Raw genomic sequence first — 14,236 nt, forward strand, 5'->3', positions numbered from 1 at the left:
TGTTGCAATAAGTTGGCCTGGATCGAACTGCTGCTGCTAATGCGCTTGTTACAAATATGTGAGCTGGCATTCCAATTGCGGGGAAAGAGAATCAGAAACAGAAACCAGAGGAAATAGAGATGGACGCAGAGGCAGACACAGACGCAGAAAGAGAGCTAAACAATGGGGCTACTGATTAGTTGTGAATTTACTGCTGATTAAGATGCTTTTTAAAAGAATTCGCCGCCGCCCACTTGGACCAAATGAACTTTTCCTCGAACTTTTCTTCTCCGTCCATTCCCTCGTATCGTATCTGTGTGTGGCTCGCGTGTTTACTGTTTGCTGGTATGTGTGCAAACTTTTCGTTGAATTGGCAGTTTATGAAAAATTCAAGGACAGGCATTAATTTCCCACTAAACTTCTCAGGGAATCACCAATGGGCAGCACATCCATATAAATTATATGAAATATAATACTGAAAGTACGAGTATGTGGAAGCTCTGCGGTTCTGCCGGAAAGTACAAACACGTTGAAAAGTCAGCAGTAAAAAATAAGGCAAACAGATCAAGAATGCTGAGATGGCTACTTTCGCTGTGGCACGTGTTGACAGTTGTTGTTGTTGAATTTTTCGTTTTTTGTCTCTAACTTGTGGTGTTCTGCCACTAACTATCTCATGGGGATGTATATCCAGCTTATACCCTTCATAGCTCTGTAAAAACTATGCATATTAATTGGTTAATTTTTTCATGTTCAACATAAATTTTTATCACCGTAGAGTCAGCCCTTCACATCCGCACTTTTTTCCATATTGAACGAGAGTTAATTTATTATCTAATTATGCACACAATTTGTCACACTTTCTGTCACACTTTATTACATATCTATATATCTCACTCTTTTCGGGCTGCTCCTCATTTAATCAGATTTGAAAGTGTTGCTCACTTAATTATAATATTGGGTTTTTTTTTCATTGTACTGCCATTGTCCAGGGATTGTACAAATATTTAGACATTTTGATTGTGCCATTTGCTGAATGGAAAATGTTATTTAACAAAATCACAGTGTAGGACTTTTGTTTTGGCCATTTGTTTACAGCCTAAACGAAATCACGACAATGCAGCGTAAATCAACAAAATCAGCTGAGAGACAAATTGCCCTAAACACGTAAGCCCCGCATCAGCCACATCCAGATACAGATACTCGTACAGTTTCCAGCTTCATCGGCCAGATGCACATGTCAATTACTGGTTTGTGATTATGTTTGTAGCCCTGTATCTGCCTTTGTGTTGCCTCCATTGACGAGCTAAACGTGGGAGGGGGCGTCTCCTGAATCCGCACCCCTACTCGTACGTACATATACGTATTTATTTAAATTTATCGCATTGCATTTTTGCGTGCGTGCGAATCCGCAATGAATAGGAAAGTGCCCATGCAATTTGGCGTACATATACGTACGAGTTCGGGTATTCCATGTAATTAACAATTTAGCGATTGGAATGGCAGCCATTTTGTCATAGACAAAATTGCATAGAGGGGGGTGCATAACAATGTGTATACGTAATATACGTAGTCGGGTATTTTGTATATCAAATAAATACTCAAATTAATGCAAATTCAGTTTTGATGCGCATAATTTCATTTTAATGGAAATTTTATACTTCCACGTAATTCCCGCTGCTATTGCGATGTGGCCATGCGGGATGGGCATGTGGGCTGTTGGCCCGAGGCGCTGCAGCATATAAATAAAGGTGCTAGCCAACGTAATTTAATTGCTTATTCTCCCATTATGGCCATGGCTGCAGCAGCCTTCTGTATTTTTAAATATGCCATTTATGCGATATTTCTAGAGGAAGTGGTGCATAAGCCGTCGCGTAGAAGAAAGGTCAACCCGAATAAAACTCTCCCTCCAGCTATGCGACGGCCAAGAGGGGGATGCATATGGCATATTCTAATGGTTTAAATAATGGGTGCAAGAGCATAAGGAGCTGCTGGAATGTAGAGCCAGTTAAATAAGTTCCAGTCTTCCCGACTGCCTGGTAGCCCCTTCAATACTTGAGTATTTCAAAATGGATTGCTGTCCGCCCATGAATACGCACATACATATATTTCCTCTGCACAACAAATCCTTCAGATATAAATCCTTCCTATCACAGGGCATAAAATATATGGCACAAGGTGATTTATACATTTTGACTGAGTTTATAGGGAAATGGGCATAAAAGAGGGAAAAATATGTTGCTGCAGCGGATGCCCGGCGCAGCTTTGACGGATTTTATTGTACGTCCTGCTATGGGTATGGGTATGAGAGGCAGGTCCACCTGTGGGTCTGGGTCTGTGTGTTGGGTGAGAGGGAACGCTTAACTTATTAAATGCGCACACTCCGTTTTAATTACTCACACATACACATACAACCGTGACTATATGTGTGCACATGTGAGTTGCTAATTGCGGGCACACACACAGCCACACACATGCCAGCCGAGCACAATTTTAATGCGCACTTCCGTTTCCGCTGTAATGCCTGTGGCATAGTTTATTTTTATATTCCCCACCAACACGGGGTTGCTGGCACTTCGGCTGCCTCCTTTCTGCGGTGCGTAATTGTTAATTTTCAACCTGAAATGATGAACGACTCCGCTGGCTGACTGACAGACTAATTGACTGACAGACTGGTGCATTGGCAGCGGCTCACAGCTATTTGCTGACGTTTTTGACGGGAAATTTACAGTGTTTTAAGTGCGTGGCCGCAAAGAGGAAACACATTAACACGGGATAAACATGGACAGGCCCAGATCCAGTCGGGAGCCAGTCGAGAGCACACAGAATGCAACCACAAAAGAAAGCCCAGAATGAAGTGCAGCATCTTAAGCAAATTAAGCGTAAAATCACAGAAATGACAGCCACTGGATGAACAAACAGAACGAACCAAAAAGCTGTAGGAACCAGCCCTCGAATTGAGATTGAGACGGTCACGACATCATTGTGCAATTATTTAAACATTGCCACGGCCAGCAGTAAAAGCAAAAGCAACAACCGAGCTTAAGCAAATTGAATTCGTCGCATTCTCCTAATTGCGGCCAACACTCAAATGCCCCGCCCCCCACCAGGGCCCAACCACCGAGCCACGATCCGGCAGAACCCTCACCCGCACAAAATTCGTTTCATTTCTGGATAATTGCTGCTTGAATTTCAATTCGAACTGTGCGGTACGAGGGCGAAAGAAGGATGCAGACCCTTAAACTCCTGCCGAATGCTCTCCTCGGTTATCCTGCACTTGTCACAGGCTAACATGGAAATTGAATTTCCAGCAAACGAAAATGGGTTTACTGCCGCCAAAGAAGATATCCTTTTGCCTAGCTACAATTCAGATGAATTGGATGACTGTAACTGGCTTATTATTTCACACACGCTGCCGATGAAAGTACGAGTATTATACGCGCACAGAGAGTGTCTCACATGAAGTGTCAAATTCGCTTGAAGTCTCCTGCTTAAATTTTGGAACTTTGAGTGATAAAAAGGATTCTTTGAATTGAATTAAATCTGTCTTTATTTTACCACAAAACAGAAGACTCTCCTTCTATTGTAAATTAATTCCTTGAAGTTGAATTTCCTACGAATTCAATTTCCATTCGTCTTGAAGATGTCGTATCATCCCTTGTCAAACTTCTCCTAAAAGTCTCCAAGCTCTTTGGCTGCCAGTGTATAAGTAAAATTAACATTTTACCTCTTGGGCAGAACTAATTTTCTATGCCACTTAACGGAGGGGAGAGTGGGAGTGGGAACTCGGAGTCCGACATCGTTTTGCCTTCCGGCGCGACCAGCACTTCAGCCTTCTTTCAATCAATTAATTATTGTTTTATGCCGCTTTCAATCCTTCAAAAGAGCCCAAGGAGAAGAAAAAAACGCAAAAGCAAGAAGGAGCAGCACTCCCTGTGTCCTTAGGCCACACCAATGCGAAGGCAAAAACCAAAGCAAAATGGACGCATACTTTACAATTAATTTGCCATTACGCCTGGTCGGGGCATGGGCATGGACGGGACTGCAAAGAGCACTCTGCCATTTTTAATCGATTTTCATTACAGACCCGTTGGGCCCGTCGTCCACGTCCCTGTCTGCCTCCGCTCGTCACTCACTTGACGCCTCAATTGGCCCCGTCTAAATGGGCAAACAAACTCTCGACGTGGCGGCATCTTCATTCCCATCTCCACCTCCCGCTCCTCCTGTGCCTGGGCATGGCTCTGGTCCTCAGTTGGTTGCCTAATTTGACTAATAAGCTGGCCATTGCAACGGCTGTTGAACTTCCGGTGGGTTGAGGATGGGAATGCGAATGGGGTGGGATGAGGCCTGTGATGCCTGGGCCTTCAGCCACTTTTGGTAATTATATGCCAAAACAGTTCAGCGGCGTTGAAGCGGCTGTTGGGAACTACTCTCTCACTCTCTGATTACGGCTGCCCTTTTTTTTTTGTTTCCTCTTCCTTATTGGTTAATCATTTGCCGTAAAGATTTTAATTTCCGCTTTTTAATAGGGAAGCGCTGTCTATCGTTGTGGTCTGGGATATTGCGGGCTTAATCCCTGTGCCACTCTTTGGGTTCTCTGTTTCTCTGATTGCCTTTTGAATTTTTTTTTCGGAATTAACCGAAGCTGTAATTGGTTTGCCAGCGAGAGTAGCTGTCAGTCAAGATTAAGTTTCGACAGACAGAAAGGGGAAAACGGCTAATAATTTCCATCTTAAGAAATCTTAAAGAGACAAAGCCAGTCATGAACAAAAGATTTGAGTTTGTGACTTCCATTCATTAGAATAATTTGGCCCAACAACGTCTCAAGGACGTGAACCAGACTGGTGACAATACACAAATTACACAAACCCCAAAAGTGATATGATTGCCAACAGGCAAAGGTAGGGCTAAACGATTTGACTTGGCCACCAACCACTTGAACTTCTAATAAGGCCACAAGTATCGAATATTCGATGTGTTCTAGGGGTTCTGGGAGTGCCTTTGTGTTTGTGTTGGATAAATCGCAGGCACACACGCAAATCGGTGAACAAATAAGAGTGTGAGACCCGTGGGGAGGGGGTGGCCATCGATTGAAAGGCAGGGCAATTCGGGCTGGTATGAGTTGCCATTGAAAGGCATTCAATAATTTACTAATGTCTAACACACAGCGGAGCTGGAGGGAATGAAATCACATCAGAAGTCCGTCCACACTGTAATAATAATTCCAGGGAGTCACAGATACAGATACAGATACAGGAGTACATTCGTAGCGACAATGATTATTTTCCCGGCAGGCAATTTCTTACGCAAATAAGGTTCATTCAAGAGGCGTTCCCGCCGTCATCAGAAATACGTACGACTCAACACACACTCGATTGACTGGCAGGTTTTGTGACCAGCCTAATGACCACATGCCATGATGGCCAATACTTTATAGTGTATGCATTAAATGTGGATTTGCTTGTGCATAAATTGAGCCGTAATTAGTAGCAAATGATTTTGATATTGACCTCAAATAAATACTGACTCTAGTCTGACACAAGTCTGGCTCTAGATACGTGTATAACGACAATGAACAAGTGAGGGCATTTGCAATGCTAGCTCTATGAAATCATATCGCAATATACCTACATATTTGACGGCAGTCTAGAGTTTTGTATCTGTTGAGTATCTGCAATTAATAGAAATACAATACAGATACTCGTACCGACACAGGAACGGATGGCGTACTAATTGGACGTGAAATGTATAATTGGTATTGAGATGTATTCATGTGTATGTGTAGCTGTGTAGTGAAACGATTATGGAAAAACGGATCAAAGTTTACGCCGACTAAAGCTTATTTTTCAATTCAAAATCTATTACTTTGTACAACCTTTCCTAATGTCAACAATAACTTCTTCAAATCGGCTTAGAAAAATAAGTAAATAATTACTTAATTTATGCGTTCAAAGTTGAATACATACATATTTAAATTATAAGAAGGAATTATAATAATTTTAATTTTGTATTTAAAAACAAATTTGAAATCAAAATTATTTTCTGATTTGTATTATAAAATTTTTTGTGCGTACGTAGTACAAATATATATTCATAATTTATGCTTCACTACCTCACGTTTCAAATTTAAAGGCAATTTATTAAAATCGAACCAGAAGAAGAAAGATAAATTGAATTTAAATATACATTTTTCGAATAGTACTGTTAAAACGACCCATATTTCATCTAAATAAAAAACACTTGCAAATAAATTTAATAAATTAAATTTGAAAATATTTAAGTTTAATATGAGACACATTTATTTTAAATATAAAATATTTTCATATATTTCAATATTGTTTTTCCTATAATTTCCACTCTTAACACAAAACATCAAAGTGTAAGTATTCAAATTGAGGGACTTTTATCTCTGAGTGTATGAAAAAAGAAAATACAAGTTTTAATTGCCTTTATTTTTTCTGTGTAGCAATTTTCTGAGTCCTGTCTCTGTGTCTGCCATTGTTAATCGCACAACAGCTGCCCATCATATCCATGATATCCCTCTCACAATCCACATCCACCCCATCATTTGTATGTGGTTAATAACCCATAATTTGTGCAGGCCCATCCAAGGGCAGTTCTTTCACATACTCGTCCACAGACTTTCCCAACCACTCACTCGATTCGCTGCTGATTCTTGACTTGACTTTGAGTGTGAGTATTCATTACACACATATACATACGCAGAAGAACTCAAGGCTTGTAATTGATATGAGAAGCAGAGGAAGGAAGACAAAGAGAAAGAGAGAGAGAAAGACAATTAATAGCAGGCCTCGAAATGGCGTATACGTAACGTCCTACAAAATAATTATAACCATATTAAAATGTTCCGCAAAATGGTCAACACTTAACCTCAGCCCCTGGCCTGAACCCCAACCCTGGCCCTGACTTTGGTTTGAATAATTCAATAACAATTTACAATCAATTAAAATGACTCGCAAAGATTAAAAATCTCAGACATTGGCCATGTTTATTACGTGTGATTCGGAGTGTGTATGTGTGAGCGTGGTCGTGCTTGTGTGTTTGTGGCCCTGTCTGAACTCAATTTAGCGTTACTCATGGTCCATTAATTTGCCATTTTCATGGTAGGTGCAATAAAGTGCAAAGGGAACAAAGGCAGAAGGCACAAGGCACAAGGAAGAAGGGAGAAGAAACATAAGCGAAATGAAACGAAACGAAACAGAAGAGAACAGAACACCCACCAAAAGTCGACACCATCAAGGACCCAGAAAAAGGGTCACTTCCAGTCGACAGGAAAGGCAGAGGCACAACACAACGAAAGCAGGCAGCACAAAGCCCTCTAACTGTCTCGACCCCTCTCAACGACCAATTACAACTAAACAGCTTTAATTTAATTTGAGCCCACCCTGGTAACTGGTCCGTTCGGGCCTACCCACAGTCCCTCTTCAGCATCCAACTCCATCCTCTCCATCCTGATGCCGCTGCCGCTGCGGCTGCTGCTGGCCAAGAACAATGGCGCGGATGTAATGTTCGCATTATGCTCGTTCACAAATTGTAAGCAGCCATTATGTTTCTTCATGTTGCCCATGTTTCCCATCGCCCAAGCCCCTGCAACGGCCAGTCTTCCCCTGTGTTTTCCGCATTGTAATGCCCATGGACCTGGGAAGCCTGGAGCCGAACCCCGCCCTAACATCAGGCTGGCCCTGCCGTGTTTTCCATTGTTCCTGTCGGCCTCTTCCTCCTCGTGGCTGTTCCCTTGCTCCCCTGCTCCCCTGCTTCCTGACTCTGCTCTCTGTCATATGTCAAAATAATGGCGGCAACGGGCAGTCATTGCGTTTGTTTGGCACTGCCCATGGCCACCAGCACAATCCACACCTGAAGGGCTCTCCTGGCGGGTTGTAAGACATACAAGACCCAAACCAACATTTCTAACATTACTTTGGCTGGCTCCAAAATTGTAAAGATTTGGAAGGTTGGAATCGATAATTCGACTGTAAAACACATTAATTACTACTGAAGATTTGTAGAATTCTGATGATTAATCTTTATAGAAGCTTGTCACATGCATTTCTAAGTACCGTAGAGGGATTGCTGTTGAGACAACTTCAAATGTATTAAGCGTCCCCTGAAGTTAACCCCTTTGAGAGCTTTTCATTTACTTGAAACTGCTTCTCAATTTAGTTTATATACTCGTAAAATAATAATAGAGCAGGCCCAAATGGTGATGACCACAAGACAGATTTGGCAATCCGTTAAAGCAGAGGCACAATCTACACTTTGCGGTCAAGAGCAACAAGTGGAGGAGTCCGAGTCCCCGAAGAAGTTTGAAACAAATGTGGTTTGATGTGGGCACAGTGGTCACTCGATGTCGATTGCGTTTTGGGGTCACAGAAATAAAACAGTTAATGACACGCACAAGACACAGACAGAGTCAAGTATTTAGTTGATGAATTTACTTACAAACTCCACATTAAAGCAAACAATTTGGTGTTTAAGTAATTGAGTGTGGAACTGGGTGAGGAGAGTGATGGTCGGACAATGAAATCATCAGCAAATTACACAGCCCAGTGATTAGACCTATTCAGTTGAAAATTCGATAATCGACAATTGCGAACCGGGGAAAACCACAAGAAACTTCCGACTCTACGCCTTGACGTCTGGCACTAATTAGGCTCACTCAAAATGCAATTTAATAAGCGAAATATTGAAACTGAGTGGCAAACTTCCAGCCAATAAAAAGGAAAAAGTTAAGGTAGGTGGAAAATTCGAGGCAGTAACTAAGCGAAGAAAATTCCCCTGCCATTCTGCTAGTTGGAAAATAACTTTGTTTGCTCTCCGATGGTTGGCTTCGTATTTGTGCCAATCAAATTTTGTCTTTCAGTTTTTGTTTGCCTGCCATTTGCAAAAACATTTTTCGCAATTCAATTTAACCATGGCATGACTTTTCAATCCGCCAAATCAAACACACTCCGATGGCCATAAATTCTCGGACCACGTAATTTCTGCGCTTTATTTATGCATCAATGGCGTGATTTATTTGCCGACACTCTTGCCCAGACCAGACCGCAAGCGTCACTTCAAGTGTTCATTGTTGTCTACACTTGTCTTGTTTGTCCTATATCCCATGCCATAACACACCATACCATACCGATATCCATCCATACATATGTATGTGATTTTTGCTGTTGTGTGGTTGAATATTCCTATATAAAAAAAAACTATAATTCATTGTAAATAAAACAAGAAAAACACAATTATTTATCACGGAGCAGACAGACATCAGCCTGATGCCCAGAGGCTCACTCCCAACACCCAGGAGCCCCCTATCCCTGTACCATCCTATTCCATACTCGTACCTTCTGCCCACACAAACAAAGAAATTCAACAAAACAAATGTCAGTCAGCAGACAGAGAGACAGAGAGGCAGGGGCTTGGGCCTCAGAACTCTGTCTGTCTCTGTGCCGCGCCTACCAAAGCGGCTCAAAGTTTCGGGCGACAACAAAAACACAAATCTTCTCGTTCTTTTTTTTTGTTTTTTTTTCTCGGATGAGGAGACTCTCTTTTTGGCTCTGGGTGACGGCCTGACAGGACAGGGAACAGAAAAAGGGACTGGGGAAGTGAGCTGACACACTGGGGCTGTGGAGCCCCGACGTTCCGAGTGTTCCGGAGCGAGTCTGGGCGACATATTTTGTGCTAAATCTTCTTGTTCACACTAACGCGTTGCTGACAGTTTTTCTTTCTTCATTTTTGTTATTGTTTTTCAGCTGCTTTTGTCTGACTCTGCCTGTGTGCTGCGGCTATTGTTGTTGCTTTTTCACAGATTTCAAGTGTGACAGTCAGTCCGTCAAGCAGGCGTCAGGGCAGACACAGTCACTCAGAGTCGGTGTGAAATATCTCGGTAAATGACCAAAACAAACACCCCCGCATTCAAAGCACTTGTTATGTCAGGGTCACACTGTTCCCCCCTGTAATCTGTGGTTGGTCTGGCAACGCTAGCGATCATGCCGACGTTTGGTTTGTGTCTCGGCTCTAAACTGGTTTTCGCCTCAATGGATGCTGCGAGATGTTCGTTTGTGTATTTGTTGTTGCTGGACTTTACGCTGCTGTTAATTTGGCAGTTTTTCAAGCGCTGACATTGACCTAGATTCCGTCTGTCGACTGCCAACGTCTTCTGGCCCGCTTTGCTGCCTCATTTGCCGCTTGGCAACTTTTCTGCCTGACTCGATCGAACAATGCTCGTAAATGTTGAGTGCTAATTGCGGTCACTAACATTTGGCGGCCATTCACACAGCACAGCAGCAGAGCGGGCAAACAATAGCAGCAGCCATAGCAACCACACAGCAGCAGCACAGTAGGAGCAGATACTCGATTCATCTTTGAAAATGCATTTGCATTTCGTTGGTGGCTCTGCCTCTAGAAACCCCAAGCCAAAGCCCCAACAACCTGCCCTCCCATCGACCACATTTGCATATTCGATTTCTGATTTCTGTATGCCTCAGTGTGTGTTCGAGTGGGCTGCTGCTGCATCTGATTTTGGGTGTACCATACCCATACGTTAGTTTTTAATCATTTAGCAGGAACCTAATGCGCTTAGTCGGAGAAAGCGCATCTCATCTCTAATTATACGAAACATAGGCATATGCAGATATTCCAGAACTCATTATATTCTCCATGGCTAATTTGGGAATTATTTTGTTTTCAATTGGAAAGCTTTGCAGTTGGATATTTTCATTGTCTAATATCTGTTCCTCATGCTTAAATTTCGAATGGATAATAAGGTTTTATACACGATAATTAGTCTTCGATATGAATTGAAATTCTATTGAACATTTGGGCACGGCGTTTTGGACAATATGTGCCAAAGATATGCCTGACCTCATAGTATTCTTTCTATTTATGAAGATATGAAGAATTCAATAATTTTCAGGCTTAAATATTAAATATTATTCAAACCCTATTATAAATATAAATGGCTTTTTAATTTGTAATCAGAAAGATTTGAAATATCTCCACAGTTCACGTAGGCCAATATAAAAAATAATTAGCCCCAAAATATTCCATCCTTTCATCCTAAGACTGAACACACTTAAGACTGTGGGGTTCTTTCGTATAATATATGGATTTGCACTCACATGGACCCCTTGGGCACTGTCATGTTCAGGCCGTCGAGCACGACATTGGGGTTCTTGGTGCTGCCGTACATTTTGTGGGCCCGCCTCACACAAACCGCCTGCTGGCGTCGTGTCGCCAGTGTCGAGGGCTGTGAGATGAAGAGCCGGCGACGGGCCGCCAAGTCCAGATCGCTGTTGGCCGTTGTTGCTGCTGCTGCTGGCGCCGCTGGCGGCAGTCCATCGGCGGCTGCATCCATGTCGAAGCAGTCTGCAAATAGTGCATAAATCGATATTAGTATTGTATATGGGGTTGAATTGAAATAAAAGAGCCTAAAATTGGCACAACGCTTGCTTGGCTTTGCCCTGGCATTGTTAGTCATTGTAAATGGCGTTGCTGTTGCTGTTGCTGTTGCTGTTGTGCATTGACAAGGAAAGTGAATATCGATAGTGATGGCTCGACAGGCCCCACGCAACGAGAGGAACTAGCGTGAAATGTATGTATGTGTATTCTTTATACCTAGAGCTTAAGGGGTACTTTTTTTTCTCAAATAGGTTGCCAGTGTAAACAAATAGCTGTATCTCAAACTATGATAGCTTTTCTAGATCAATCTATCATTTAACTAAAAAAAACCATCACAATAGTCTCTTAAGTACAGACAACTCGAGCCATTAATAATTAATATTATATTAGATGACCAATTTAATTCAAGGAACTGGAGTGAAATTATTACTTTGATCCTCGTATTCTCTGATTCTTTAGAGTATGTATTTCTTCCCACATCATATATGTATGCAGTCTGTCTCACAATACTTGTTTATTGCTGCTGCTGTCGCTGTCGCTGTCGCTATCCCTAACCCTGTCACTGTAGACCCGCCACGCCCCACCTCTAACCTTTGTCGTCCGTTGGTGCAGGCTATTTTAGCTGGTGTCGTTGCTGCAGTTGTTTCACAGTTGATTAAACCAATTTTTGTATATCGTCAAGCCAGGACGGACTAGGAATAGAGAAGAGCAGGCGAGCGAAGACCCGGTTAGAAGCTTTAGCCTCGTGATGGATATTGCTGTCATGTAGATTCGACCCCTCCTCGATGTTGCTGCTGTTGCTGTTGGATGCTGCTGGATGCTTCTGGTCGCTGGCTATTGCCAATTTTTGGCTCGAACGAAATCAAATTTTGAAAATGGCTTCGCTTGTCGCCAGAGACCCCCATGATGCTCTCCAACCCCTGTCCAGTATTCAGTGTCCACTGTCCTGCATCCTCTATCCTCGGTCTAACTGCCATTGGCCCTGCCCTGTGTAGTGGCATTTGCCAGTTAACGACAATTTGGCCAAGTGCTTTGGTAGTTGGTTTTTATTTTCGTTTTCATTTGAAATTGACATTTTGCTAATCGAAAATGCAGCAAACAATTTGCCCGTTTGGGGCAAAAGTTTTGCAATTATTTTGCCCCGCAAAAAGGTCCAAAATAAAATCCGAAAGAAAACTGAAACAAAATCCAAAGCCAAAGCCCGAATGCCATTTATTGATTTACTTCTCCACTAACAATGGGCCTGTTCCAGAAACAAATAAATAAAAATAAGCATACAAACAACTAAGTAACGGAAACAACAACTGACGGGATGTGGTTTTTTTCGTTGGGATGGGTTTTGGTTTCAGTTCGGTTTCGGGTCGGGTCGGTTCTGTTGTGTTCTGTTGTGTTTAGTTTTGCCTTTTTTGGCCGCTCCGGCTGCAAGAAATAAACTTTCTTGATAAATGACTTCAATGTAATTAATTTCTGCTCAGCTCGCTTGCAGCCATCCCGTGGCAAGGAGGCGACCCAGACAATGGCCTGGCACTGGCGCGCTTTGGGTTTGGGTTTTGGTGTTCTGTGGCAAAGAGCAACCAGAAAGCAGCAAGCAGCTCATGAGCTATGCCTTGGCAGTGGCAGAATGCTGTCATTGCTGGTTAGCCTCCGTCCTGGATCTCCTGCCCTGCAGCATTTCAATTAAGAATTATTGTTTAAAGATGTAAGTAGCCAGCAGCTGGCTGGGTCGGAGTAATCATCATTGTTTTTCCCCGAATGAGCAATGGAGGATGGCCGTTGGACTGCACCCAAAAGATAGTAGCTGCAGCTTTTGTTCTAAGCAGATTATAACTGAATTAGTGTCAGAAAAGCACTGCATTTGAGTCGGAGATCATGTCTCTTCAAGGATTCCCCACTTATTACTCATACGTCGTGTGGCTTGGGTCAACCGCTGACGAATTTTGTGTTAATTAACTTATTTGTAAACAAATTAATATTCACGGCACAAGAATGACCCATGAGATGTGCCCAGGGAATCTTGGCCTCTAATTAAAACTTTATCTTTCTTCTTAGACGAGACTGATTGGGAGACACCGCACCAGCCGCAAATTTAATCAAACAACTGTAAAACTAAGTCCATGCATAAAACAACCAGATTTCTGTAGAAAGAACAAACAATAAAAGTTTTGGTGCAATAATTTTTCCGGTCACGAAATAAAAGGTGTTAGTGGAAAGCCCCTTCGCCATGACAGGGGCAAAACCTTTAATGTAATAAACAAAAATGGAGGTAAGAAAGGGAAACTGTTTGCCAAATCTTTAAACTTGTGCTTGTCCAGAGCGGGTATCTCCCTCGGATATGGGACTCGCATCGGCTGCACAGATTTGTATTCGCTTTCTGGCAATCTTTACGGGGTTTTTGTAAGAGAGTTCTGCTAAGGATGGTGGTCGGAAACAGGTGCCGACTTGGCAGGCAGAAGGAAATAAATAAAATCACACATAGCCCGGGATAAACCGAGGGAATTGCCAGTGGCAGAAGGACAGCAGCAGGGGGAGGGAAGCAGGGACAGGTGCGCACATGCATGAAAAGTAAAATATGTTTATATAAATAAAAGACAGTAGCGGGGGTAGGAAGGAGGCAGGATGGCAGGATGGCAGGATGGCAGCCGGGAGGCCCAGACACCGAACAAAGTTTGAAGTTCGGCAACATAAAGAAGTGCAAATTGTTGCGTGCTGCGATTGTATCTATCGAATGTGAGCACACGAAAGCTATTTCCTGCCAACAAATATAAACGCCGCAATAAAAAGGAACACAACCTCAATGCCAATGGCCACGCCCATAAAGCAGGCGCGACAATGAGTGTGCTTGTCCAGA

General features: G+C 42.6%; 1 protein-coding gene across 1 annotated transcript in view; it reads right to left on the reverse strand.

The window, feature by feature from the left end:
- LOC6591910 (ABC transporter G family member 20) overlaps positions 1 to 14,236 on the reverse strand; it is a 44,314-nt gene that overhangs the window by 18,030 nt on the left and 12,048 nt on the right. The window contains exon 2 of the mRNA XM_002016831.2: positions 11,109 to 11,355. Coding sequence (XP_002016867.1) covers positions 11,109 to 11,344 — 236 coding nt within the window. The 5' untranslated portion in view covers positions 11,345 to 11,355. The remainder of the gene's footprint in view (positions 1 to 11,108; positions 11,356 to 14,236) is intronic.

The sequence above is a fragment of the Drosophila persimilis genome, unplaced genomic scaffold, assembly GCF_003286085.1.
Source record: "Drosophila persimilis strain 14011-0111.01,24,50 unplaced genomic scaffold, DperRS2 tig00000000-arrow-pilon, whole genome shotgun sequence".
Taxonomy (NCBI): domain Eukaryota; kingdom Metazoa; phylum Arthropoda; class Insecta; order Diptera; family Drosophilidae; genus Drosophila; species Drosophila persimilis.